Genomic DNA, 27,845 nt, shown 5'->3' on the forward strand with positions numbered 1-27,845 from the left:
TGTGTCTCTCCCAGTCTCTGACTCTGGGGAAAGCAGTGTCTCCTCCACAGCGCCCCCATCCCTGGCCTGACAGTAGGCCCTGCTTCTAAAGCTGCTCCCATGCAGGGGGAGGGGGACCCCCGGGCATCATTCCAGGGTCTGCTCCATCTGGGTGGCAGTGCTGACAGACGAGATAGGGATCGGACTCGGCTCTGTCCGGGCCTGAGCGAGGGGGCACAACCAGGCTATGCGGGGGCGCCTGGGTGCCTGCAAACGTTTGCACGTGTGCACATCTGGGTTTGTGTGCGGGTCTCCCTGTGTGGGGTGGTCTGGGTGTCTGTCTAGATGTATTTGTGAGTGTCTGGGCCTGTTTATGTCTGTCTGCGAGCTTGTATGTGTGTCTGTATGTAGGGCTGTCTGGGTGTAAGCAGCCTCCATGAGCGTCTCCAGAGCGGACACGTGCACTTGTCTGTGGGCACGTGTACAAGCCCCCGGGAGTACCTGGACTTGTATCCTGTGCTCGTCCAACACGCCAGGCCCCCTGCTCGCGTTCTCTCATGCAGCCATCCGTGCGGTGCAGATCCTATTATCCTGTCTGACAGAACTTGGGGTCTGGAGACAGATCTGGTTCAAATCCTGGCTTCGTCACCACTAGCCGCCTGACCTCAGGCAAGTTGGCTAATCCTGAACAATCCTGAATTCATTCAGCAGAAATGTATCGATCGAAACCAGATAAAACTAATCCATGGTGCTAGAAGTCAGGATAGGAGCTACCTTGGGAGGGGTTCACAGGGAGGAGGCCCAAGGGAGCCTTTTGGGTGCTGTCGATGTCCTATATCTTGATCTGGGTGGTGTTTCCATGGTTGCTGTTCTTTCAGAAAACACTAATCAAACTGTTCGTTTCAGATGTGGGCACTTTCTGTACATTATACATCAACAGAATAGTTTACAAAAACTTACTGAGCTCCTGCCGTTTTCCAGGCTCTCAACAGCAATAACCGCAGTAGTGTTCGTGAGTGTGTGTTTAACATTTCGGGAAGTGAGTCAGTCCAGGCTTTAAGCACTCCCAACCCATTCCTCCCCAATCCTGTCCCAACCAGGATGGCACAGGGAGGACAGGGGAGACCCCAGTCCTGGGCTGGATTGTTCCCCTGCCCAATCTCTCCTGGCTGTTTTCTCCTGAGGGCAGCTCTGATTTTCCCTCTGGATTTTCACATTGGCAGGCCACTAAGGGACATTTTGCTAGGTAACTGCTGGCATTCGATGAAGCTGGGAACAAGATGCGCTGCAGCAGGGCTCAGAGCAAGAAATCAGGGATGTAAGATGCCCAGTGGACAGATACCACACCCGCTTGATGCATCCGGCAATGGCAGGCGATGCCTGGATACACACATGCCTGCTCTCCACCTGCAACATCCTCATGAGTCACGTCTGTGACCCAGTAAGAGATAGTGGGCCTCTACGATAGGCCAGGCCCTTTGCTGGGCCCTTCAACACACCTTGCCTCGTCCTCACTAGAGCTGTTTATAAAGGTCACTATCTTCATCTTCCGGCTGAGGAAATGGAGGCCCACAGAGGTAAAGTGACTTCCCTCAGCTCACACTGCAACAGGAGAGACTCCAACCTCATTCCGCCTGTCGCTAATCCTCTGTCCTCCCTGGATGTGTCTTTTCTGTGGGTTTCTGAGGTTGCCTGAAGCCTTAATAAAGGAGCTAAATTCATTTGCTTCTGCCCTCTAGGCAAATGATTTATTGACTTAATGAATTATTTTTTATTCATTAGGAAAACTGGAGTTTAAGCTGCCCTTTGGTGACAGGGTTCACTCCTAATAGGGATAGGCCTTCCTCGTTGCCTGAACCACCCTCCCAGCCCAAAGAAGAGCAGAAAAGGCAGATGTGATGACCTTTGACTTCTATATTCAGCAGGATGTACATAATATTTGAAATGAATGAACTAATGATATACTTTGTGGATATACTCTCCACTCGGCACCTATGGCACCATGTTAAGATGATCTCTTCTGGGGCGCCTGGGTGGCTCAGTCGGTTAAGCATCTGATTCTTGGTTTTGGCTCAGGTCGCGATCTCATGGTTCGTGAGTTTGAGCCCCACATAGGGCTCCACTTTGACAGCACGGAGTCTGCTTGGGATTCTCTCTCTCTCTCTCTCTCTGCCCTTCCCCTGCTCGCTTTCTCTCAAAAATGAATAAATAAACTTAAAAAAAAAGGTGATCTCTTCTGTCTCTGCCTCCACTCTAAACTCCTTAATGGCAGGGCCTGTACGGACTTCGTCTCTGGATCCAAATTTCTGGCATTCCAAAGCCTGGCACAGAAGAAGGGGCCCCATGCACATTAAAAATAAATATTATAGATAAATAAGGGTAGACCCCGGATATATGTCTGGACTTCAGTAAGACGGTTAAGTCCTGTGAATTTCGCGCCCAACTAAACGGCAGTGACACCAACTAGTTTCAATAAGTGGTTTTATTACTGGTTAGATTTTACAAATTCTGATATTCGAACAGACTTCCACCTTAAAATTCTAAAACAACAAAGCGACCGTTGGAGGGGGTTTGATTTTTCTTTTTTTTTTTTTCTTTTTTTAGGACTATTCAAAGTAACAAACTTTTTTTTTTTTTGTTTTTTTTTGCATTTTTGCTCTGGTCATAAATATACAGAGAGAAAAAGAGGGAGAGAAAAATGAACAAGTCATCCAAAGTATGGACATAAAACAGTATTCCTAAGGCACGTGGCAGTCTTTGAAAATACAGAAGCTCTAGCCAACTTAAATTATTTGTTGTTTTTCCTCGCTCAGTCCACAAAACTGTACAGTGACACAAATGTTGTGTTGCAGATAGATTTTCCAAGTAACTCCTCAATCCACACCGCTGCATTAGCCGGACGCACAATTTTTTCTTCCTCTGTTTCCAGGCGAGATCCTAAAATGTGGTTAGTTAGTTGCTCAAAGCCTCTATTTTAAAATACACTTGGAATTCAACTAAAGATAATTTCTTTTTTAAAGAAATTGTGGGGCGGGGGGGGTGGTGGGGAGGGCGTGAGTCACTAGAAAAGGTTGGTGAGAGTCGTTTGTGAGGGGCTGTGAGGCTCGTGGCCCTCCAGGTTGCCAGGCACAGAAGTTAAGACTGACGTCACAGTTGGCAGGGCGGGGCTAGTCAAGTCTGTGAGGGTGGTGGGCGTGCTGGAGGGGCTGAGCGAGGCATTGGAGAGCTCCGAGGCTGGCCCTGAAGGCGTCCCGGTCTGCAACGCTGCCTCCGTAGACTTGTCCACACCCGTGTTTTCCTGCCGTAAGAGGTTGCGCCTGAACTTGGCCCTGGCGTTCTGAAACCAGACCTGCGTGGGGCAAGAGAGAGAGAGAGAGAAGGACTGGTTAGGGGAAGAGAGGCAGGGACTGGAGAGTAGCAGAGCATTCCCCAGGGATGCTAATCTGGGTTTTCGGGGGGGGGGGGGGGGCAGATAAAAAATTGGGCTGGCAATATTTTGCTCTTCATAAAATAAAATTTGCCTTTGCCCTAATTGGCTATTACTGGGTTTCCCTTTCTGTTAGAAGGTTCTAGAGCTAAACAACATGGTAGGCACTAGCCATAGGTGGCTACTGAGCACTTGAAATATGTATGACTAGGGGGCGTCTGGGTGGTGCAGTCGGTTAAATGTTCAGACTCTTGATCTCAGCTTGGGTCATGCATGATCTCATGGTTCTGTGGGTTCGAGTCCCACATAGGGCTCTGTGCTGATGGCGGGGAGCCTGCTTGGGATTCTATCTCTCCTTCTCTCTGTCCCTCCCCTGCTTGTGCTCGCTCTCTCTCTCTCAAAATAAATAAATAAACTTAAAAAAAAAAAAAGTATGACTAGCCAAAAAGTGGCTCCTTGTAGATGAAAACACAGAATTACACTGGAAGATTCAGTATGACAAAAGAAGGTAGGATATCTCAATAATAATGTTTCTACCTGTTATATGTTGAAATGATAATATTTTGGATATATTGGGCTAAATGAAATATATTCTTAAAATTAATTTTATCAGCTTATTTTTGTGCTTTGAATGTAGCTGCTAAAAAAATTTAACAATTTTTTTTTAACATTTATTTATTTTTGAGAGAGAGAGAGCATGAGCAGAGGAGGGGAACAGAGAGAGGGAGACACAGAATCTGAAGCAGCCTCCAGGCTCTGAGCTGTCAGCCCAGAGCCTGACGTGGGGCTCGAACCCACAAACCATGAGATCATGACCTGAGCTGAAGTTGGCCACTTACCCGACTGAGCCACCCAGACGACCCCCTTTTTTTTTTTCAATTTTTTTTTTATAAAAAATTTTTAAATGGAAAATTACATACGTGGCTCACGTTGCATTTCTATTTGACAGCACTGTTCTGGAAGATGTGCACAAATCAAATCTTGATCATTGTTCACAATGGTTGAGAGATTTTTTTTTTTCCCCCTTGAAAGTCACCTTTAAGCAGGCAACAGAAGGGCACCTGGGTGGCTCAGTGGGTTAAGCATCTGACTCTTGTTTTCTGCTCCGGTCATGATCTCATGGTTTGTGAACTGTAGCCCCACATGGCACTACCAGTGCCAAGCCTGCTTGGGATTCTCTCTCTCCCTGCCCCTTCCCTGCTTGCGCTTGCTCTCTCTCTCTCTCTCTCTGCCCCTCCTCTGCTCTCTCTTTCTTTTGCAAAAATAAATAAACATTAAAAAATTTTTTTAAAAAGAACTGAGCTTGGTATGAAAAGAATACCAAAGAGAAAGAATAAGGGTTTATTTTCATTTTTCCTTGGGCACAGACACACACACACAGACACACACACACACACACATACACACACACACACACCCATCCACACCCATACCTTTGCACACAAGCCTGTTCGCTCTCAGGAAGACATGTGTGGAAACTCATCTCCATGGCACCCCCTCCCCCAACTATGACCACCTGTCTAACTGCACAGAGAGATCTAGCTGTACCCAGAGGTCCTCAGAGTACTTTGAGAGAGGCCTAGGAAATCCAGGCCACCGTGGGGCTTGGGGGTGGGGGGGGGGGGGGAGTGGTGTCACCTAAAGAAAAAAGCCTGAAAGGCTGGGCCCCTTCACTTCCCTTTGCATGAGAAAAACACCCGCCAGAAGCCTCCCCATAAAACAAAGGGCCTTAGAGAATTCTACGGATTCTGGGGTGTCCAGTTGCATATTTCCAGATGTGCCTGCATCTGCCTGTCTTCCCAGTGTCTCAGGCAGGGGTGGGAAGACCTCACCCCTGGCCCCACCTTCCCCTGGGGACCACCCCACGACTTGGGCCTATGGTGTCAAACTAGCCTTTCTAGTTGCCTGGTAAGATTTGTGCTCATTTAAAAAGCACATCCAGGAGAATCCTGGGGTAAGGAGAGAGACTTGGACCCTGTGAAGTCAGGAAATAAAGCTCTTTCCCCAGCATGCTGGATCTTCCCTGGAAGAAAGCACATTTTCCCCTGGCCTTCTGCCCAAAGCAAGCCCATCACCTCTTCTGGAGGTTTGCAGATAAGTATAGTGCTTCTAAGACCACCCTCAACGTGCTCCTCTTAGGGTAGGGAATCCTTCCCTGCCCAGCCTGCAGAAGTCTGCAGGGGTGAGACTGTCTCGCTGGCCCCGGGAATGGCCGATGGTAAAATGGATAAAGTCTGCAGAGGCCCTCAGGGACAGGAAGCGACTTCCCCAAAGTCTCACAGCCTCCAACAAGGCGAGAGCCTTGGGGCCACCCTTTGCCTCTGTCCTGGCCTGTGTGTCTCTCTCCAAGCAGTAGCTGGAGCAGGGAGCCCCGGGGGTGGGGTGCACGGCTCCCAGGTCCAGGGCTCTAAGCCCTCGGGAAGGGCTGGAACCAGTTAGCTGCCAGCTGTTTGCTCTTTCTCCTGCGTTGCCCCTAACAGTGATTTGTAAACAATGACACCATCTTCCACAACCGCCCTCTCTGCTTTACTGAATCTGAGGCGCTGGAAATCTGGCGGGTGAAAATCAACAACTCAACTAGAAGCCGGGTTGCTGTGGGGTTTGGTGTTGTGTTTTTCACCTGAAGCAGGGCTTCACCAGAATTCTCTCCTGACCATTTTACAAAGTCCCCTCCTGAGCGTTTTGCTGGGGCAGGGCCCCCTGTCTAAGTCCACTTCATGTCCTTGGGATGTGGTACAGGGACCGGCAAGGACTAAGATTCAATAATATGCATTGAATTAATAGCAATGATGATAGATAACATTTGTGGACCACCATGTCCCAGGCACCATGCCACCCTCTAACATGCAGTCGTAGGTTATCTTCAAGATAAGCCAAGCATCCCCACTTTATAGATTTGAAACCAGACAGGCTCAGAGAGGTGAAGTCACTTGCCCAAGGTCACACAGAGGCCAAGCTGAGACTGGAATCCAGGAATATCTGCCATTAAGTCCATACGCTCCCTACCACATGATCCTGAGTCAGCAAATAAATGAATGAATGAATGAGTGAGTGAATGAGTGAATGAGCACAAAAGCAACTGTGGTGAGGTGGACAGAGCACCAGCTGCAGTTTCCAGTTCTGGTTTTGCTACTGACCAGTCCAGTGACCTTGTGCTAGTCCCTTACCTTTGGGTCTGCCTCGGTTTCCCTACCTGCACAAGAGGGCCGGACCACCCCCTCATGACCTCTATGGCCCTTGGGGTTCTGACAGTCTGGGATTTCCAGCAGGCGCAAGATGATCTGCCCCACCCACCCGTCTTCTTAAACCGGCAGCCCCTTTTCTTCATCCACGAGGAGTGCCTTCGCCTGGTGCCCAGGGGACCCCCAGTAAGTCCTGGGTGAATGAAGAAGCCCACACTACCGCATGCCCCTCCTCAGGCACCCACTGGCCCTGCACACTGTGTTTTGACTCACAAATTCCCTTCCTGAAAATTCTTTCATCAAGGGGACCAAGGGAGTAAGTGGAAAACCCATTTTGCCTCACAAATCCCTTTCTGGGTCACTAAGGGAACCAGCCCAATGACAAAAGCTTTATGCCCAAAGATGTCCATTGTGGCATTAAAAAAAAAAAAAAAGATTTTATTTTTAAGTAATCTCCACACCCAACGTGGGGCTCAAACCCACAACCCCGGAGATCAAGAGTTGTGTGCTCCACTGACCGAGCCAGCCGGGCACCGTTCCCCCTCCCACCCAGCACCCTGCCCCCCCGGCTTTATTAACATTTCATTTTTCCATTGTGGTATTTTTAAATAACATCAACTAATGGCCGCGTGCAAAGTGTCCAACCAGATGGGGCAAGTGGAAATCATGACACAGACACTCCATGCAGTTGCAGGGGTAATGTCTTATGATGAATGTTATATGAGAAAAAAAAAGAATAAAGAGGCTATGTCTTGGGGAGCCCGGCTGGCTGGCTCGGTCGGTGAAGTGTGCGACTCTTGATCTCGGGGTTGAGAGTTCAAGCCTCGCTTTGGGTGTAGAGATTACTTAAAAACAAAAGCTTAAATAAAAGAGAGAGAGAATTTGTCCTCTGGTACAGCAACTTCATAAAGAAAGTAATGACGACAAATAATATTCACTCACTAAGTAGCAGGCATTGTCTAAGGAGAGTTTTAAGCATTTCACACATAGTAACTCATTAGTGCTTTACAAGGTGAGCGCTAACATTATTTTTTTTAAGTTTATTTACTTTGATGGGTACTTCAGTAGCTCAGTCAGTTGAACGTCCGACTTTGGCTCAAGTCATGATCTTGCGGCTCATGTGTTTGAGCCCCGTGTTGGGCTCTGTGCTGACAACTCAGAGCCTGGAGCCTGCTGTGGATTCTGTGTCTCCCTCTCTCTCTGCCCCTCCCCTGCTCATGCTCTGTCTCTCTCTGTCTCTCAAAAAATAAAATAAAAAACCTGAGAGAATCCCAAGTAGGCTCCTCGCTGTCAGCACAGAGCCCGAGGCGGGTTCAAACTCACAGAACCGAGAGATCATGACCTGAGCTGAAATCAGGAGTCAGACACTTAAACGACTGAGCCACGCGGGCGCCCCACAAGTGAGCGCGAACACAATTGCCATTTGCAATTCTTTGTTGCATATCTGTCTCCCTTCTGGATTGGAGTTCCAGCTCCAGCGGGTCCCATTCACTGTCTGGGTCACACCCCATCCAGAACATGGCGGAAGGTCAGCGTATTTGTTGAACAAATGGGTGGCCAGAGAAAAGCTAGCATTCTCGGTTCCTGTGTTCTCACACAAGTCAGTGACCACTAACCAGTCATCTGAAGAATGTTTTTAAGCTGTTGGTGGCTAAAATATATTTTCTGCCAAAGTCACACCGGGAAGCCCTAAGGAGACTTTCAGCCACCCAAATCAGTCAGCTCACCTCCCCTGTCCCGAAGCCTGGCCTACTCTGCCTTCCTGACCCTTCCCCAGGAAGGAAGAGGGACTGCTCAGACGGGCATCTATGTGCTGCGGGAAGGTCTGCAAGCATTTACAAAGCTTAAGGCCTTCATGGACCTCTGTCCAAGGGACCATTCTCTCTCCCAGTGACCTCGCCCACTGGTAGCATGTGAGAATTGTGGTGGCCGTGCCGTGATGACAATTTTGAGCACTTTTTATGCATTTACGGCTTTACAGCAGGATCCATGCTTTGCTACCAAGACATGGCATCTATGACCCGCCCCTTCCCTTCCCTTCTCTCCACCTGTACCGCTGCATTCTACAGCTAGACCCAAGGCGGGAGGGCCACAGCCCTACACTGGGCGATGCTGGAAAGAGCTGTGGAATCAGACCAATCTAGGCTCGACTCCTGGCTTCCTCACTTACTAGCTGTGGGACTTAGGGCTAGGGTCCTAGTCTCTCTGAACCTCAGTTTCTTCATCTGCAAAATAAAGATAATTAAATTTTTTTATTGTGTATGAGGTAGGTTGACTGAACCCTACTGTATAAAAGTGTGTGTGAAGTCCTCCCTAATCTGTAAATTTTGTTAATGCTTTTATTTATTTATTTTTTAACATTTATTCATTTTTTGATATAGAAAGACAGAGTATGAGCAGGGGAGAGGCAGAGAGAGAGGGAGATGCAGAATCTGAAGCAGGATCCAGGCTCTGAACTGACAGCACAGAGCCCAACGTGGGGCTAGAACTCACGGACCGTGAGATCATGATCTGAGCTAAAGTTGGATGCTTAACCAACTGAGCCACCCGGGTGCCCCATGTTTTTATTTATTTTTGACACACAGAGAGAGAGACAGAGCATGAGTGGGGTAGGGGCAGAGAGAGGGGGAGACAGAATTTGAAGCAGGCTCCAGGCTCCGAGCTGTCAGCACAGAGCCTGACGCGGGTCTCAGACTCACGAGCTGTGAGATGATGACCTGAGCCGAAGTCAGACGCTCAACCAACTGAGCCACCCAGGCGCCCCCCTAATCTGTACTTTATACATTACACTTGAAGTCATCTCATTGGCTCCTTGCAAACACCCAGTGAGTATTAGTATCGTCTCCATTTTATAGCTGAGGCTGCTGGGGCCCAGAGAGGTTAAGTCACTTGCTCAATATTGCTCAGAAAGTAGGTGAGACAGCTGAGCCTGGACCTCACATCAACTGACTCCAAATTCCAGCAAGGTTACTGCATCCCAGGCCTCCCATATTGATGGTGCTTCTGCATTACAGATCTAGGAGCAGCCCAGAAAACCTACACACACACACACACACACACACACACACACACACACACACACACCCTATATCACCGACCTCTGGGAACACAGTCTCAATCTCAACCTGTCCCTGCCACACAGACTCTCTCCAAAGGGTGGAGGTAGACCACCACCTCCGCGGGGCCCCCAAGGCCTAGTACCATTAAGCTGGTGCAGACAAGTGATGAGGAACCATTTCATGGGCACCTACTTTGTAGCAGGCAGCACGCTGCCAACGCCTTCTCAATCCTCAGTTCTCAAGATACAAACTATTATTACCTTCGTTTCGTAGATAAGTAATCAGGCTCCAGGAGGAGATGTTAAAGTGCCTAAATCACACTTCTGGTAAGTCCAAAAGGATCTGAACCACTCTGTTACCTTCCAAAGCCACACCACCACCTGCCTGGCCCAAACTGCCCTCACCCCGCCTCCCCCAGCTGGCCCGGCAGCAGTTAGAACCCCTGGGAGAGAGCCCCACCCTGCCAATGCCTGGCTCCTGAGACCTCCAGCAAATCACTTCATCTCGCTACTTCTTAAGCTTCTCATCTGTAACATGGGCAGGAAAACATTAAGGGAAGGTAGATGAGTGGCTGGAAAGATAATGTTTTGCAAACTGCTGCATAATCATGAACAGTTGTGCTTTAGGGACTACTAAGGATCAGTGCATGAGACCTGGATGTCTGAGAAGAGGGAGAAAAGTGGTCTAGTACGCCCCCACTCCCAGCAACATACAGGCCCTACATGATCCTCCCACTCAGGAGCGGGCACTGCCGGGTTGGCTTAGTGGAGAAAGAGCTACATCCATGGACCAGACAGGCCTGGATTTGGGTCCAGCTCTGCTACTTACTAGCAAAGTATGACTTGGGGCAAGTGGAAAGCATTTGGGCCTCAATGTTCTCATCTGTGCAGTGGGGAGGAGGTTATCATGATGCCTACCAGTGAGAACTCAATGAGCAAATGTATTTCACGGGCCTTTCAAAGTGCCTGACACACAGTAGTACACTCAAACATTCATTGATCGGTAGACCCACCATGACTGTTCATGCTCTTCTCTCTCAGCTAGTTCCATGTCCCTGGCTTTTCTGAGTCCCCATGGTAGAGGGGACACACAGGTGTGAGCAGGCCTGGCTCGGGATTGTAGGGGAGGAAGGCTCAGGGCAAGCATTCACCCAGGTCCCTCTGGTGAACCTTCCCTTAAACAAAGAACAGTTAGTTCTTCCTCTGGTCTCCAACAGAACGCCCCTCCCAACTGATCACACTACGGAGAAACCGAATGTGGGTCTGTCTCTACAGCTAATAGGTGAGTTTCTTCTGGGCCAGGACTGTGGTTCATTCATCTCTGTGTCTCCAAGGCCAATAGATATTGGCACCCCAAGGTGCCAATAGATATTTGGCCAGATGAAAGAATGAGAGACAACGATACTGGAAATCCGATTTGTTCCTAAATCAGGTAACCAAGCCTCTTGCCTCAAAGGCCAGCAGAGTGTGGCTCCTTATGCGGATTCAGACTCAACGATGGACACTTAGTCTCTATCATTTAGTCAGGATAACAGGGAGAGGTATATGTCCTAATGGTGCCCATTATATAGGTGAGAAAGTTATGGCTCAGAGAGGGTAACTAATTTGTTTAAAATGCACAGCCAGCGAGCGAGTAGAGGGACAGAACTGAACCGAGGCCCTCCTGAACCGAGCTCTCTGCTTGACTCCAAGTGCCTGCTCCTGTCCTGACCTGATTCACCAAATGGCCCCCACCAACACGCCATAAGGGGCTCTAGAGAGGGGAAGGGACAAAGTATCCTAATAACCAGAGAAGAGGCTGATGACCAGATTCACCCAGGGCTGAGGAATGGCGGGGGGGGGGGGGGGGGGTTGCCAAGAAGGGTCCCCAGACTTAACCCAAGAAGGTCAAGTCCAAGGGAAATGGACAAGGGGGAATCTGAGACCCAGTCAGGCGCAGCAACGTCCTCACTCCTTCTCAAGCCCAGGCCAGAGGGACCCCTCAGACAAAAGGGACGCAAGGAGGGGAGCGACCCACAAGGAGCGGAGCCCCGGGGTAGGGGGCGGGCCCAGAGAGGCGCATCGGCGCCCCATTGGCCAGCACTCAACTCCCTCAGCTACGTCATTGAGCCCTCCAGAGACGGGCTCCCCTCGCGTTGCGCAGGGGTGCAGGCCCGACTACAGGAATCAACCAACCAGCGCCCCAGTCACAGTCCATCCCGCTGCCGCCATCACACCCAAAACGCTTCCCCTCCCCATGACAGACTCGCAGGAGATCTTAGGGTGACTGCGCAGCCCTTGGTTTCCATTATCGTCATTCTCACTACCCCCCCCGCCCCCCCCCCCCCCTGCAGTGTTGCAGTCCCCCAGCCCTAAGTCCCCAACCACCTGGGGCTGGAGGGGGAGATCAGACTGGCCTGGACTTGAATCTCAGTACCTCCCCTCCAGTTGTGAGACTCTGGTCAGATCTTCCTCCCTCGATTTCCTCCCCCCCAAATGTAAATTGCTCTCCCCACAGCCACAGGTTCTAAAGAATAAACTGGTTACATTGTGCTATAAAGAAAGATGCTGTCCCACCTTATCGCTGTACAGATGGGGAAACTGAAGTCCAGTGACCAGAAGAATCGCTCCTACTACTTAATACCAGTTGACTTCTTAACCTAGCTCATGTTATTCTTAGCTACCATCCACTGAGCAGATGCGTGTCAGCTACCGTGGTGGACACCTCCTCATCTCAATGGCTCCTCAAATAAGCCTGCAGCAAGATAATTTCTTGCGTCCGTTTCACATATGAGGGAACTGAGGCCCAGAGGGGTTAAATGATTTGCCCAGGACTGTGAAACGAGTAACAGGGAGAGCTAAAGATTTGAGAAGTGCTACTCCAAATCCCTGCCATGAATCTGGGTCAAACAGGAGCCTGGGACTCCCCAAACTGGGCTTCTTAACATCTCTGAGGTAGGGACGGGACCTTCAAAGTCTAGGGAAAGCTCTGGATCCTCTATCCGGAAAGCGCCCTCACATACAAGTGCAATTCTGCGCAGTTTCAGAGGTGCCCATCTGCCTCCAGCTCCCTGCAGGCAGATGAGCCTCCTGGGCCCACCCAGGGGATCAGCCCACAACCCCCCCCCCCCAACCTTGCTTCTGGGAGAGTCTAAGAAACAACAAAGAGACAGAAGAAAAATCTAGAGAAAGAAAGAGAAACTGGAGACGGCAAGTCAGGAAAAGAAGCAGAAGGAGGAAAGAGCTAACAGCAATTAGCTTGGACAGCCATCCTGGGATGCGCTGGGTTTATCTGAAATGCTTGAACCTTTTACTACGTGAACATATTTGAGTGTCACTCTAGTAATAAAGAGCAACTAAGAAGTGTTTACAAGAAAGAAAGAGGCTGAGTGTAGAGACAAAGAGGAAGAGGGACACACATACACAAAATAGAAAGATTAGACAAAAATTGGAAGAGAAGAGGAAAAGTTAGAAAGAAAAAAAATCCCTGAAATACAGCTAGAGTCTGAGGAGGTGGAGAAAGGGTAGAGAGTGACAAAGAGAAGGGCACACATAGAATGGAAGGTCCTTCCAAAGCCCATGGCAGCTACGGGGTTCAGCCGCAGGCCCTGCAGGCCCCAGGTGCCCCCGCCCTCATCCCCTGTCCCGGCCCAGCTGACCTGGAGGACCCGTTTGGTGAGGCCCGTCTTTTGCGCAAGCTGCTTCAAGTCCTTGGCGTCGGGGTTGTGGTTAATGGCAAAGTAAGACTTCATGGTCCGAAGCTGGTGGTGCTTGAAGGAGGTGCGCATGCGCTTTGTCTTCTGGCTGCTCGGGTAGGGCTGGTCGCGGTCCAGGTGCTCCGCGTCGTTCTCGTTGCAGCTCAGCGCTGGGGAGGGGACGCAGAGGCGGCGGGTGAACCTCCTGACCTGCCCCCTACACCGCCCCACCTACCACCAAATGTTTCTAGCCTCAGGACCACACAGCAGGAACTGCACCGCGCTGAGGTGAAAATATTATCCCCATCTTCTAGATCTATAGGAGAATCTGAGGCTCCCCGAGAGCCACCTGCCCGAGTCACTCAGCTAGGAAATGGCGGGATTCAAACCCAGCTCTAAGAGAATCCAAAAACCATTCTGTGCCATCGTGTCAGAATAATAACAACCAACAGCTACAACTTGTTGATGGCTATTCGACTCCAGATGGATGATGTGCGTAAAGGCTTTATATATTTTCACCGAATCCTTAAAACAACTCTAAGAGCCTAGCATTATTTCCTCCTTTTTACAAACGTTGAAACTGAGGATTAGAAACGGGAGTCACTTGACTTGAATACAGAGCAGTGTTCAGGACTCCTGGGCCCACACTCTTCCTGTTTCCCCCTGCACTCTCTAAGGAGGGAGGCTGTCTCCCCCCGACAGTGTCGGCACCCGGCACCTGAAAGTGGATGACTGACTGACATCTCTCCACTCACTTTGATTTCACCCTCATCGGTTCCCCAAACCAGAAGTTCTGGATGACACTGGGCCGCCAGCACTGGGCTAAGGTCGGAAATTGTATCTTGCAGTTTAATCCTCATCCTCACCACTGCCCTGGGAAGTACTTGTTTTCCAGTTACACAAATGGGCTGAAGGGGCCAGAGAGGTTAAGCGATCTCTAGAAATCTCACAGAGTGGTAGGATTCTAACCCGAAAGAGAAGGAAGTTGGAGGAAGCAATTGACATGTATCTGACACCGAGGGTATGCTTTTGGCTTTACATACATCATAGGGCCTTCACTACTGCTCCAAGAGGTGGCTACTGCTTTTCATCCCATTTTTGAGATGAGGAAACTCCTGCGAAGGGAAATGAAGCCATGTGTACACAGCCACACCACTGGTAAGGGCTGAGCCTAGATTCAGTATTGCAGTCCTTGCCCGTTTCCTTCCACCACGCCACAAAGGCAGGCAAAGATGACGCACGACTCTTTGGGGAGCCGGTCCCCATCCAGAAGGGGCCCAGCTGGGGCCTGGCTGCCAATGCCTGGAAGGCAATGGGGGTGAGGGACAGGGGTGGAAACCTAAGGCCTCAGAAAGTTGCTTGGTAACCTGGTGCCTGATGGGGACATCAAGAACTCCAAGATTCCTTCATCACATCCCCAGCCATCCTACATGTAAAGTCTTAGTTTGGGGAAAACCTCAGAGATCAATTCAGTCCCCTTAAAGCGGACAACTGGGAATATGTCTTGTGCCCCATCACATGCCCGTAACAGAGCTGCTAGATTTAGCAAATAAAAATGCAGGACATCCAGTTAAATCTGAATTTCAGATAAACAACGAACAGTTTTTTAGTACGGCTTTAATTTTGCATGGGACATACCTATACTGAAAAATTAATTTGCTGTTTACCTAAAATCCAAATATTGCATTGGATACAATTACACTAAAAAATTACTCATGTATTTAAAATTCAAATACTGCACTGGATACTCACACTAAAAAATGTATTTGTTGTTTACCTGAAATTCAAGTGTAATTGGATGTCCTGCATTTTATCTGGCAAAACCACTTCAGAAGTACTCCCGATCTCCTGGTGACCTACTCCACCCACTGCTCAGGTGGGGAACAGTCCCTTGCAGAAAGAATTTGCAAGATGCTGGTCTTGTCACAAATCTTGAAGCTGTCAGCAAGTGGCTACACTTCCTAAGCGTCCCTTCCCACATGCACCCAGGCACCCAAGTCCCCCACCAAGGCTGTACTCCCACTGAGAGCGCCCAGGGTGAAGAACGGGGGTCCAGCAATTTAAAAGGGATCAGAAAATGACTCCAAACAGAATCCATGGAAACTGCCCTGCCCCCACTGCAGGGAGCGACCCTCTCCTTGCCCCCAGTCCCCAGCTCCACGGGGGGGGGGGGGGGGGGGGGGCAGGCCTCCCCACGGGGGATCTCTGGGCCCATCCCTCTGCCCAGTCCCCGCCTGGGTCTTGCTGCTCTTAATGAGCTCCGTGGGGACCCCGGCGCCCCATTCACCCAAGGGACGTGCCCGGAGTGCAGCCTAGATGGGAGGAGGTGGTTTGGGGGAGGGAGACAGAAAGGGCACAGAAAGGAGAGAAAGACACAGAGGTAGAAAGACAGACAGAAGGGAGAGAGGGTAAAGGAGAGGGGGGAGGGAGGGGAGGTGGACAGGGCCAGGAAGAAAGAGAGGAGAGACGGAGGAAAAGGAAACAGTGGAGATGGGGGGAACCGGAGAGAGACAGCTACAAAGACAGAAAAAAAATCAGGAAAAGACACAGAGAGAGCCTGAGGGGACAGCGAGGCCTGGAAAAAAAGGAGGACTGTGTGGTGGAGGGCCCAGGTTAAGGAACAGAATCCCGGATCTCAAGGAAACCAGGTCCCTTCGGGGAAGCGTATTCCAGAGCCGTTACTGGCCGGGGAGTGGCGAAAAGGGGAGAGAGGGGAAAAGAGGGGAGGGCAGAAAAGGAGCTGGCCCAAGATTGGGAGGCCGAGGTGGCCAGTGGCCCGGGCAGGGGGGCTGCGCTGGGGGAGTGAAAGCAGCCGGGAAGCAGCCGTTGAGTCCAGATTTGTCCGGTACCCCAGGCGCCCTCACTCCCGCCTCCCTCCCCACGCCCCGGCCGGGTCGAGATTCCCCAAGATCGGATCCGGGGAGGAGCGAGGGGCTGAGGGGAGGGGGAGGAACAGGCTTTCTCTCTCCTTTTTTTTTTTTTTTTCCTCTCAATTAGGCCGATTCAATGGAGCTAAAGAGCTCGTAAAATCATGAATAATTTACTCGTGATCTGTTATTAACCCATCGGGTTTCGAGCTCTTGTCGCTGGGACTGAACCTGTAATCAAATCTGACTTCGCCTCATTTTACTAAAGACGAGATTGTAGGTTCAATTGTCTAAATAATGGATTGGAATCAAATCAGTAATTACGCCGCCAGGCACACACACAAAAAGCTGGGGCTGGGGGAGGCCCGGGCGTCCGGCTGGTCCGCGCGGGACTCCCGCGGCCGTGGCTTACAAACCCCGGCGCAAAGTGCGCGGCCCGGGCCTCGTCCGCGCCCCGGCCCGCTGGCAACCCCGCTCAGGGGTTTCCTTCTGCCTCTGGGACCGGGGCTGCGCTCTCGGACCCGAGGGGCAGCCGGAGCAGGGCTGCCGCGGCCACCGCCCCGGAAGGACTTTCCGACCCTGCGGCCCCGCCGCTTTGGCTGCCCTTCCCCAGGCGGCGGGCTGGGCGCACCGACGGCCGTCCCTCCCCAGTCTGCCCGAGCTCGCCGCCCTGGAATAAGGTGCCGCCGCTCCGCCACCGGACTGGCCCACAGAGCGAAGGGCTTTGCAAGGGGTCGGTGTAGCTGGGCTCCCGGGTGTGGGACACGCACACCAGCAAGCTCGTGTCCTCAACGGTCAGAAACACGCACACACGCTCTTGCCCATACACACGACCCGCAGTGCACCCTCCACCCTCCACGGTGCCCTTTCCAGCCGCCCCACGGCCCACACTGCGGCCATTTCTCTCCTGCCCGGTGCGGGGAGAGGAGGAGAACGGCAGCCAGACCCGGGGAGGCCTGGCTGGGCCCGGCGCGGCCAGGGAGGCGCCCCCTTTTCCCAACCGGGCCCCGGGAGCCCCGAATACGCGAGCGGCGCGGCCACCGCCGCCGGCGCGCCTGTGTGCGGTTTCTTCCGCCTGAGTCAAGGCCAGAGACGCGCGCCGGGAGAGAGAAAAAGACCGGAACGGAGAAACCCAGACAAAAACACACAGAGGGAGAGAGACAGAGAGAAAGGGGGATCGAGAGAGTTGAAAGGTAAAAAAGAGAGAAGGGTCAAAGAAAAACAAAAAACAAAAACCGAGGAGATGGCATGGGTGGGGAATGCCTTGTAGTGGTGCCAGATCCCTTGAAACTCAGCCTCCAGCCACATCTTCTCGCTCGGTGCCGCCGGACCTCGCCAGCGAAGGCGGCAGAGCAGCAAGAAGCACAAATAAATTTCTGAAACTCTTCTGCCTTTCAATTCCAAACCCAGTTGCAAACCTGCCTACCTAGAAAAACATGATCCCACTCCCCACGCGCTCTGCGGCCGAGTCAGCCTGCTGCTTCCTACTGGGGGCCGACCCCATTTGATAAATAGACGTGGCTTTGTTGGGGGGGGGGGACCCGGCCTGGACCCGATTTAGTTTATTTTCAGGGTGCTGAGAGATGAAGGATGGAAGTTTTTGAGAGCCGGCATCTCCGGCAGAACCTTCGACAAATCTTTAATCTGCCGCCACAGACCTGTCTGCGGCCACTTCACCATTTACCAGACTGGGGGCTGCATTTTCCTCCCAACTCCACACACTGAGACACATACACCCATCCATCTTCCAACAAGCAACTTCGTTGGATCGAACAGGGGACAACCCCCACCCCACCCTGCCCCTGGCTGAATTCTCCTCCCCAGCCAGCTCAGATTTTTAAAGATCAAAATAACCCTGACTTCTTCCCCACGCTGCCCTCTCCCCCCAATCCTGGGTTTTTGTTTTGTTTTGTTTCCACTTGCGCATTAGACTAAGGGGAAAAGGAGGAAGAAAACAAAATCCCGGAATCCGATTCTGTCGCAAACGAAAGAAAGAAAATAATTGCAAATAAACTCTATCTAGTTCAGAAGCCCGGGGAGTCATAAACCTTTCCCGGCCTTGCAGACGTCGGGCAGATGTTGACGGTTCAATTTGCCGGGCCCCAGAACCTCCACAGCTGTCCAGAGCGGGGAGGGGTGTGGGAGGGGGGCAGAGCCTCTCCTGGAAAGGCTTGGGGTTCTGAGATGCCGGAAATGTGAAATGAGCCCTCCACCCGACTCCGTGAGAGGCCAGGCCTACTCCGGTCTTCTCATCCCCGGGCGCCGGCCTCCAAGGGTCGCCGCTCTCATCCCAGCACCCCGCTGGCGCCCAGAACTCCGAGGAAGGAGCCCGGGGAAAATCGAGACCTGGCGGAGCCAGAGGATCCGCGGGGCACAGTGACCCGCTCTTGTTCATAAGGGTCCTGGGCCCAAGTTTCCAGAGCCTGCTGCCCTCAGTACATTTCACCTGACAGGCCCAACGCCAGGCCCAGCAAGTTACCCCAGGCCACCACCAGTCCTTTCTCTTGGGACCGTCGCTGCCCTGCCTCCTTCATCCATCGCCACAGCTCCCTGTCCTCAGCCCCGCCAACCCAGAGCCTGTTTGGTGCCGGCTCCTCCTTGCTTTCTCTATCCTCACGCTTTCTGACCAACAAAGTGGGGGAGAGGCCCAAACCAAAAAACTGCCTCTAAAAATTCTCTCAGCGACGAGGCCCTGCAGCGGGGTCAGCAAGACTCTAATGCACCTTCTCCTTCCACCCCAGCCAAGTGCGCGGAGGCTGGAGCCGAGGAGCCTAAACGTCCCTTCTGCTAGGTCCTGTGGCACCTAGGGTCTGGGGAATCTAAGGACTAGAGCACCCAGAGTGATATATACATATGCGTATCACACTGAGATTCACTCCGGCTTCAGGCGGTGGTCAGCCACGCACTTTCCCCCAACCCGACGGGGGCGCTCGGTGCGCCTCGAACTCACCAGCGTTGTAGGCCGCCAGATCCGCCCCGGGGCCGGGGCTCTTGCGCTTCCTCGGCCGCCCCTTCTGCACCGTGCCCACGCCATTGTAGTAGGGAAGACCCAGCGGATTGGCCCCGGCTGCGCCCAGCCCGGCGCTCTTGGCCGCCGCCGCTGCGGCTGCCGCCGCCGCCACGTCGGCGTGGTTGAAGTGCGCGGGGTACTCGCCCTGCAGCAGCGCTTCGAAGTGCAAGCGGCAGTAGACCAGGCTGTCCTTCATGCCGAAGTGGTCACCCGTGGTCAGCATCTTGTTACACGTGGTGCATGTGAAGCAGTTGAGGTGATAAACCAAGTCCCGAGCGCGCATCACCATCTCCGAGGCCGAGATGCCCAGGTGGCAGCGGGCGCAGCGCTGCACAGAGAACCGCCTGTAGGGACCATGGAGGGAGGGACTGTGGGGACACACGGTTGGGTACCCCCCATATCCCTCCTCCAGGTGCCGCTGCTGCCACGGGGGGAGATCTACCCCTTAAAATGGGAACCAGTCTTAAGTTGGAGGATGGGGAAAGAGGGAACTAGATTTTGGCCCAGGTCTCGTCCTACCCTAAAATACAGTTTCCCTTAAGCATATGTATGTCCACAATGCTTCGACCTTAGCCAGAGTCTGGGCAAGCCCCAGGAAAGCCTTTGCTTGGGAACGCAGGGAGAGGGGGGCTACCCACTTACCCTTTCTCAACCTTTACCCCTGCCCTCCATACCGGTACCTGACAATCCTACAGACTTTTGTAATTTGGCAGGGGGGAGGGGGGAACAGAGACAGGGAAAAAGAGAGAGGGGAAGGGAGAAAGAGAGAGAGAGAGAGAGAGAGAGAGAGAGAGAGAGAGAGAGAAGGAATATAAACAGACCCTAACCCTAAACCAGAGGGGAGAAACAAGAAACTTGTAGCCTGTTAGTGACTCTGGCTCTTTAACCCTACAGGCAGCTTTCACCCCCATCTCCACAAAAGACCCGGAAACGCACCCAACTGATCCCCCAGCTCTCCCTCCAACTTTGTCGCACACCAGCCCAGGCTGCCTGGGCTTGGTGTGGGGGGGAGGTGGTGCTGCCTGTTTCTGTTCCCTCTGCTTGACCCAAGAAACTTCAAAGGGAGAGGGGTGCAAAGACCCCCCCCCCTCCAACCCAAGCTTATTTATGGTCTAAGCTCAGAAGAGAGCCCTTTACTCTGGGTCCCTATAGTTCTCAGACCTTTCCAGGAGTTCCCTCAAATTCCTGTTTGAAAAGGTTGTCACCCCATTTGTACTGGCTTGGAGAAGGGGGGACCCAGGTGGGGAACCCTCCCTTGGGACTGGAGGCCAAGAAGACCGGGTCAGATTGTGTCTGAGATTAGGGGGTCCTGGGGGGCAGAGGGTCCTGAGTTGGGGGTACCTGTAGTAGTCTTCCTTGCAGTAGATGCTCCCATCCTTGCTGAAACAGGTGAGCTCCGACTCCAGGTTGAGCTTGCACTCGCAGCACTTGAGGCAGCGCATGTGCCACTGCTTGTCCACCGCCAGCAGGTAGTAGCGGTCTGAGATCTTGCCCCCGCAGCCAGCACACAGCGCGGCTCGGTCACTGCTGATGGACGGCATGGTCTGCGGAGGGAGGGAGGCGGGAGACCGCAGCGCCTGCGTCAGCCTGCGACTTCACCACCGCTTGGAAACGGGCACCCTCAGCTCCCCCGGTTGCTCGGGCTAGCCCTAAACCCGGAGAGGGCCGCCGGGGTGTGCGGTGGCTTCCTCATCCCCAAAAGGCCCATAGTGAGGAGGCTCAGAACCCAGGCCCGCCCACACAGCCCAAGCCGGCCACAGGCCCAGGCCTGGCTGCTGGCCTGGACGGATCTCCCTCCTTAGTTCTCCCCCTTCCTGCCCCCTCTGCCCTTTTCCCAGAAAGGCTTGGGCTGTGTTTGAGGGCTGGGGCAGCAGTGGCTACTCCAGTCAAGCCCTCCAAAAGCTCTCTCAAAACTGTTTCTTAAAGGAGCCACTCTGCTGGGCCCCAGGAAAAGGGGTAAGATGACCATTAAAAGTCCCCCTCTCTCTACACAGACTCCTCTCCTCTCGGGAGACACACAGAGTTCCTGGCCCCGAGCCCCAGTGATCTCTGGATCCATATGCCAAAGGTTTAGGCCAGGACAGGTCGCAGCCACGTCTGCCCCTCCACTACCTTGGCCACACTGGCTGGGGCCCTCTTGGGTTCTGGGAGATGGTGAGTGGAGTGCAGAGGCACCCTCAAAGTCTCCGAGTGCAGGACAGAATGAGAGTTTAATCCAGGAAGAAGAACTCAGAAGCCGGAGGCACTGAGGCTGCTGCCCTTGCTTTCCAAGTGGAGAGGCTTCCCTCCTCTCCACCTCCTCGGCCTGGCCTCTAAAGGTCACTTCTGGGCCCAACTTGGATAGTGACTGCTTGCCTGGCCCTCTGGGAGGTCTGAGGTGAGGAACTGGCTATTTGGAGCTGGGCTGGCAAAGCCAGGTGTGGAGATCCAAATGGACTCCCCTTCCACAAGAGCCAGGCCAGGGCCTGAAGTCCCAGCCCTGGCCTGGCCTGGCCTGGCCAGGTCGGTCGGCCAGGAGGCCAGGGGCGTGATCAACGAAAAGCACTGGCCCAGAAGACTTGGACCCCTGAAATTGTGTTGGGGAGGGAACTCCGATTGCCAGGAGGCGGGACGCGAGCGGCCCACGCCGGCTGGAGCCCCAGTGCTCCCGTTTGGTTCGCCTTTCCCAGCGCCGCAGGCGGCGCCGCCAGCAGCTACAGCCGAGTAGTGGAGGGGAACGCGGAGCTGGCGACCAGAGGGGCCCGGTGTAGTGAGAAGAGGGCCATCCCGGGACGCGGGTAGGACTTCGCTCCCACTTCGGGAGAAATGCTCTCTTGCACCCTCGGGGTCTGAAATTTCGGTTTAAACCTTGTTTCCCTCCTCCGCCCCAGCAGCCGGGTTTCCCCCGAGCCGGGAGCTACGGGCCTTGCATCCTGTCCGCGGATCCCCAGCGCCCAGTCCCGTGCGGCACGAAGGACGCTCCCCAAAGTGCCCCCAAACTTCGGAGAGCAGAAGCGCGGACCGACCCGGCCCCGTCCCAGCTTTCAGCCCCGACCCCGCAGCCGTGCGCCTACCGTCTCCGTGTCGCCGCGGTCGATGGCGGAGCTGATGGCGGGAGCCTCGCTCTTGGCCCTGCGGTCCATCTCGTCGATGACCCCGTGCACCTCGGGGCCCGACAGACTGTGGAACAGCATCGCGGCGGGACCGGCGGGGCCGGGGGCGCGGCTCCTCCGCGGGAGGGCTTGCCCCCCGCCTCAGCTGCCTGGCGCTCCCGGCGCTAACGGGCCCGGTGCATCGCCACCGCGGCCCCGGCCCCGCCCGAGCTCGGCTGCGCCCCCAGGCCGGGCTCCGGGCCCCGGGCGCCCGCGGGCCAGGACGCCTCCCGCCGAGGCGCAGGGGCAGCTACATCGCGGGGCGCCTGGGCGGCGGCGCCAAAGCCAGGGTCACAAGGGCAAGGGGCGGGGGGGGGGGCGGGAAGGGGGAAGCCGAGGGCAGAGGTCGGCGCCCGCCGCGGGCGCTTTCACGCCGCGGGCATCGCCCGCCCGGCTTCAGCGCCCCGGGCGCAAAGCAGGAGCGCAAACTCTGCCCGAGGCGGCGACGGCTGCGGTCGGGGCTCACTCGGGAACGGCTAGGTGCCCGCGGCGGCCCAGCTGCCTGGACCTCTCCCCTCCCTGGGGTGTGCCCCCAGCCCTAGGCGACCCGCTTAGGCGCTGGGTCGGCGACTGTAGTACGGGTTTCTCCGAAGCCAGCGAGCCGAGCCGAGACACCGAGAGAATTGAAGAGGAGGAGGAAGAGGAGGAGGAGGAGGTGGTGGTGGTGGTGATGGTGATGGTGGTGGTGGTGGTGGTGGTGGTGGTGGTGGTGGTGGTGGTGGTGGAGGAGGAAGAGGAGGAGGAGGAGGAGGAGGAGGAGGAGGAGGAGGAGGAGAAAAAGGAGGAGGAGCAGAGTGGGAGGTGGAGCCGCCGACCGCGGGCCCAGCCGCGCGCAATGCTCTCCAAGAGCGCGCCGAGCCCAGCCCCGGCTCTGCAGTCCGCGCCAGCCAAGCGTCCGCGCCTTTTCTACAGCCGCGCCTTACATCACGTCCTGCCGCCGCGCCATTGGCCGCCCAGCACCCCGGGCCCTGGCAGCGCGTGCTCCGGGAAGGCGGGAGACCCGAGAGGGAGGGGAGAAGCAGGAGGAGGAGAGGAGCGACGAGATGGTGGGAGCCGGTGGGCCAGGCTGGAGGGAGGGGGCGGGAGGAAAGGAGGGAGGAGGGAGAGCGCGGGGTTTGGAGTTTTTAAGCTACGAACAGTTTCCTGCGATTCTTTGGGACGGAAAATTAAACCCTCTCTCCCCGCCGTCTCCATCCTAAGAAGGCGCAGCCAGAGGATGCTTGAGGAGCTCTCACTCGGGTCTCCCCTCGGCCCAGAGTCGCCGCCTCGGGCACCGGCTGGGGAGGCTTGGGAAGGCAAGCCTGGGGCAGAGCTGCGGGAGCCTTCGGCTGCTTCCCGCGGAGCTCAGCCTTCGGCCCAGGCTCCGCGCTGCGGGTTGCGGGCGGCCGCGCAGGCCTCCTGAGGACCGGGCTGAGCCAGAGCGGCAAGAGCCAGCGGGAGCTGTTAAGACTCCGGGGACAGGAGGGCCAGCCGGAATAGCCTCGCTCCAAGCAAGCTAGGGCCCACTTTATGGGAGCGTGTAGCTCATTCCTGCACTTCCCTGTCCCTCTGCAGCCTGGAAGAGTGGACGGGCGCATGGCTTTAGGGACTAGGAAAGGAATAGGTTCGAATCCCAGTTCTGCCATTTACGTGCAATGTAACCTTAGGCAAGTGACTTAACTTCCTTTAGCCTGTTTCTGATCTTTCCACCGAGGGCCAAGACAGCACCCTCCACACAGATGTAATGGAGAAAAAAAGATCATGGATTTAAAGTACCTAGAATACAGTAGGCACTCACCAAACTTTCATCACTCCCTTTTTTCTTTTTCCATCTCCCCCTATTAAAAACTTTCCTACTGCAACATACATTCAGCGTTCCTGAGGTTCCTAAAGACCACAGGCCCATCCTCTGCTGGCTGGTTGCATCACGCCACAGACCCAGCTGTTGACAGACGTCCACCCTGCCGCCTGACTGCACCACTTCTGCAAGATCAACAACCCGGCCTGTGGGTAAATCTCAACTGCCACCCCAGCCCCCAGACTTCAGGCTCAACCTAGTCTCTTGGGGACTCAAGGATGACACCTAGGTGTGTGGTGAAGCTGAGATTTAGGAGATAAAAAGTGACTGTGGGGAAAAACTCAGTGAGCAAGTCAGTGACAGAGTCCCATTTTCTGGGTCTGCTTTGGAGGCGGGTCAGTCTGATCTGTGCGGTTCATCTTACAGGGCAGAGCTTCGGGGGGGGGGGCACAAAGTCCTACCTTCTACCTACCGGACGTAACTTTCAAACATAAATATATGTGTGCTTGTACTGCCCAAGCACATGCACTAGTGTTCGTGTGTGCAAACACACATGTTCATCTCTGTTGGCATAAAATACGACCGGCAGCAATGTAGAGCTAGGGTCTACACAGACACATCAAGTGTAAGTGTCCAGTGCCAGGCGGGAGGATGCACTTGTAAACGGGTAAATTGCATGTTATACATGCAATTGCATGTTCAGACAATACTACCTAAATCACTGCGTGCGCTTCTCCGAGGCCACGTTTTGCGTATTTGAAAAAACTCCTTAAGTTACAAGTATGTGTGTACACGCTGCACATGCACAGATGCCCCAATGCGACGGAAGGACCATCAACCCAAAGACGCGCGCGTGCGCGAGTGTTCACACAGACGTGTGCCTTGGCGCCTGCACACGGCCCGCGCCCAGGCACGCGGACGCCTACACGTATACACAGGCATGTTTTACCGACGCATCTGGGGCACTTTCTTTCAAAGAAAGTAAGGAATGAAAACCTAATCTGGGAGTCACCGGGGTTCATCTGGAGGTCGCCCAAAGGGTAGAAAAAATTGTAACAACGCTGGAGAGGGTGTCCTTGGTGCAGCTCCGCGCCCAGGCTAGATGGATACAATACGCTTTGGAGAATTCTAGGGGCTGCTTTAGGAGGAGGGGGGCGGGTGGGGGAGGAGGAGCACTCGGAAACTCTTACCGCGGGCTTCTCAAAAAACAGGGAAACGCACCCTGCGGCTCTTCACTCCCCCCCCACCCTCACAAATGTAAGTACACGATTTTATCGCCTGTGCGACCTGCAGCCCACGCCCATCCCTGACCGACCCCAAATTCCCTGGCAGTCAAGATTCCCGCCGGTGCGCCCGCTTAAGCATCCCTAGGTGTCAGGCTGGGACGCGCCCGGGTCCGCTAGAGACTCAAAAGCATCTCCCGCCGCGGGGCGGGATCTGGGTGCCCTAGCCCTGGGCTCAGAGGCGAATAACTTTGCTAATCTCCCCCAGCGGCGGGGCGGGGGTGGGGGGTGGGGGGGACGTCGCACAACCGCTGAGCCCTGTCCGTGAAGACTAAACAAGGAAAGGAACAGGCTGTAAACACACATCCTGACACGTGAGTGACATTTACACGGTGCGAGAAGCCGCAGCCGAGGGGAAGGCAGGGGGTAGGGGGAGCAGGTAAAAGTAATATTCCGAGGCGTCGGAAACGGCGGCCCCTCGACGCCCCTCCCCCAGAGAGGGAAAAAGAATCCCGAAATCCCCAGAACCTGCCTTTTGTGGGAGGTGACAGGTGAACGGGATTCAGGTCTGGCTACTCACGCCGCTGCCTACCTCCCCACCATCTGCTTCCTCGCAGACAAGCAGACCCGGCGCATAATGAGGTAGCAGCCTCCAGCCGGCCACCGTGACTAACTCAGAACAAAAGCGCTCCCTCCACGCCTCTTCCAACAAAGGGGCCACCAGCCCCGGCGCTCCCCGAAGGCTGCGGGTCTCCCGGCTGCCGGCTGCGGAGCTGCCGCGCGCAAACTTCCCGGGGCTCCCGGGGCTGCCGGCGCCACGGAGCCTGGGCCGCGGAGGGAGGAAGCACATGCGGCCCAGAGAAAGTGAGGCCGGGCGGGGCGGGGGACGAGGGGGTGGGATCCGGGGAGCCGCGGAAGGAGGGTGATTGATCAGTGCGCTGTTCCCGGCGCTCGGTCCCGTTATTAGAGGCGGCCAAAGCAGGGCCACGCAATAACCTCCGAATCGCCAACTAATTGACGCTGCAGGCAACTACTTCATTGTGCGCGCTGGTTTTATGTCTTCATAGCCGGTGATTGACAAGGTGTAATTAGTCATCTCACTCGGTGATAAACATGGGCACCCTCCTCCCGCGGCATCAGGCCGTGTGTACCAGCAGAGGAAGCGATAGTTGACGCTGATATACCATTAAATCAAAATGAAGACGTTCAGAAGTGTGTGTTTGCTGTGACGCTCTGATGGTTTATTTCTCAAATACGGCACCAACAGATTTACTTGATTTGCAAGTTAACTACAACATTAACTGGTTTTATTTATTTTGCCTCTTCCTTCCTTTTCCTAGGCAGGGATGTTGCTCTTGGAGAATGTGAAGACAGTTTGCTTCTTGACAAGCGAGCGAGCGGGCGCCCAGATTTTTGCAGCCTCTCCGAGAGTCTCCCCCGAGGGAAAGGCAGGCAGAGAAATCGCCGGATTTGGGAGTCAGTAGGGAAGGATTCCGCGCGGAGGGAGCCGCCCTCCTTGGCCCTAGACCGGCTGCCTAGGGCCCCCCCTTTGGGCACTGCCAGTGGATGACCTGAAACTCTGAGGATGGTCTCGGGGATTGGGGTCGGGGAAGCCTCTCGGATAATAACTGCAAATAGAAAAAGAGGCAAAAACAATTTCTTCTCTGCCTTCAAGCAGAAAGGACTGTGTTCTTAAAGCCGCTGGTTGCAGTCACAAGGCCAGTTGCCTGCCTCCGTTGCCTGCGTAAAGTGTAATGTCGCTGCTTTTTCCAGTAGCACCATTCAACAAATTATATTCCTTGCTCCCGGGAGTGGGTCCTGCTTAGGGGAGTGTGTGTGTGTGTGTGTGTGTGTGCGTGTGTGTGTGTGTGTGTGTGTGTGTCCCTCTACAGTGAGGCTGCTACTAGAAGTACTGGTTACTCCTTCCAGAAACCTGAAGGTTTAAATTTTAAAAGAAGAGGGAGCATTGCTCCCTGGGATTGCTATAGTCTGTCTTGACCCTAATTCTGGTTAGAGAATGGCAGGGACTGAACAAAGCCACCAACATCTGAAAGTCCACTTCGAAGGTATCACACTAGCCCCCAGGATCTGCCCCCCCCACCCCTGCCGCCCTCCAGTGGGGTAGGCTTCCTGCACTTTCCCCTTTCTAACCTCTGTCTCCTGTTTATACAGCACAGGGATTAATGGTGGTTCTTTGCTACTGCGCAGGAATGTGGGGTTGTGGACATCTTCAAGAAAAGATGGGGTGAGGCCAAGTCACAGGGATGGCAGAAAAGCCCCGTATCTTCAACAAGGATTCCCCCCTCCCTTCCCAGGCCTGTGGGCCTCCTTCAGCAAAGAGGGGGAGTGTTTTATATTGATGTGAGAGGCTGTCAGTCAGCAGCAAATCAGCTCAGGCATGGCTACCTCTTTATGAAATCAGCTCATTGCCTTGGTCACACCTTAGAGAAAATCCGGTGGTCGCCGCTATCGATAATAAAAACTGGTGGGGCCTTAGTTGTTTCCAAGAAGAACCTC

The 27,845-nt window shown here is 54.2% G+C and overlaps 1 protein-coding gene across 1 annotated transcript; it reads right to left on the reverse strand.

The window, feature by feature from the left end:
- Positions 1–2,443: 2,443 nt before the first annotated feature.
- LHX2 (LIM homeobox 2) lies at positions 2,444–27,173 on the reverse strand. The gene is made up of 5 exons (XM_027035081.2): positions 22,251–27,173; positions 20,539–20,741; positions 19,138–19,541; positions 13,285–13,490; positions 2,444–3,328 (listed from the first exon to the last, which is right to left on the reverse strand). Exons 1-5 carry the CDS (start codon positions 22,368–22,370, stop codon positions 3,041–3,043), a joined length of 1,221 nt encoding a protein of 406 aa, XP_026890882.1. The 5' UTR covers positions 22,371–27,173; the 3' UTR covers positions 2,444–3,040.
- Positions 27,174–27,845: the final 672 nt, after the last annotated feature.

The sequence above is a fragment of the Acinonyx jubatus genome, chromosome D4 (assembly GCF_027475565.1).
Source record: "Acinonyx jubatus isolate Ajub_Pintada_27869175 chromosome D4, VMU_Ajub_asm_v1.0, whole genome shotgun sequence".
Lineage (NCBI taxonomy): Eukaryota > Metazoa > Chordata > Mammalia > Carnivora > Felidae > Acinonyx > Acinonyx jubatus.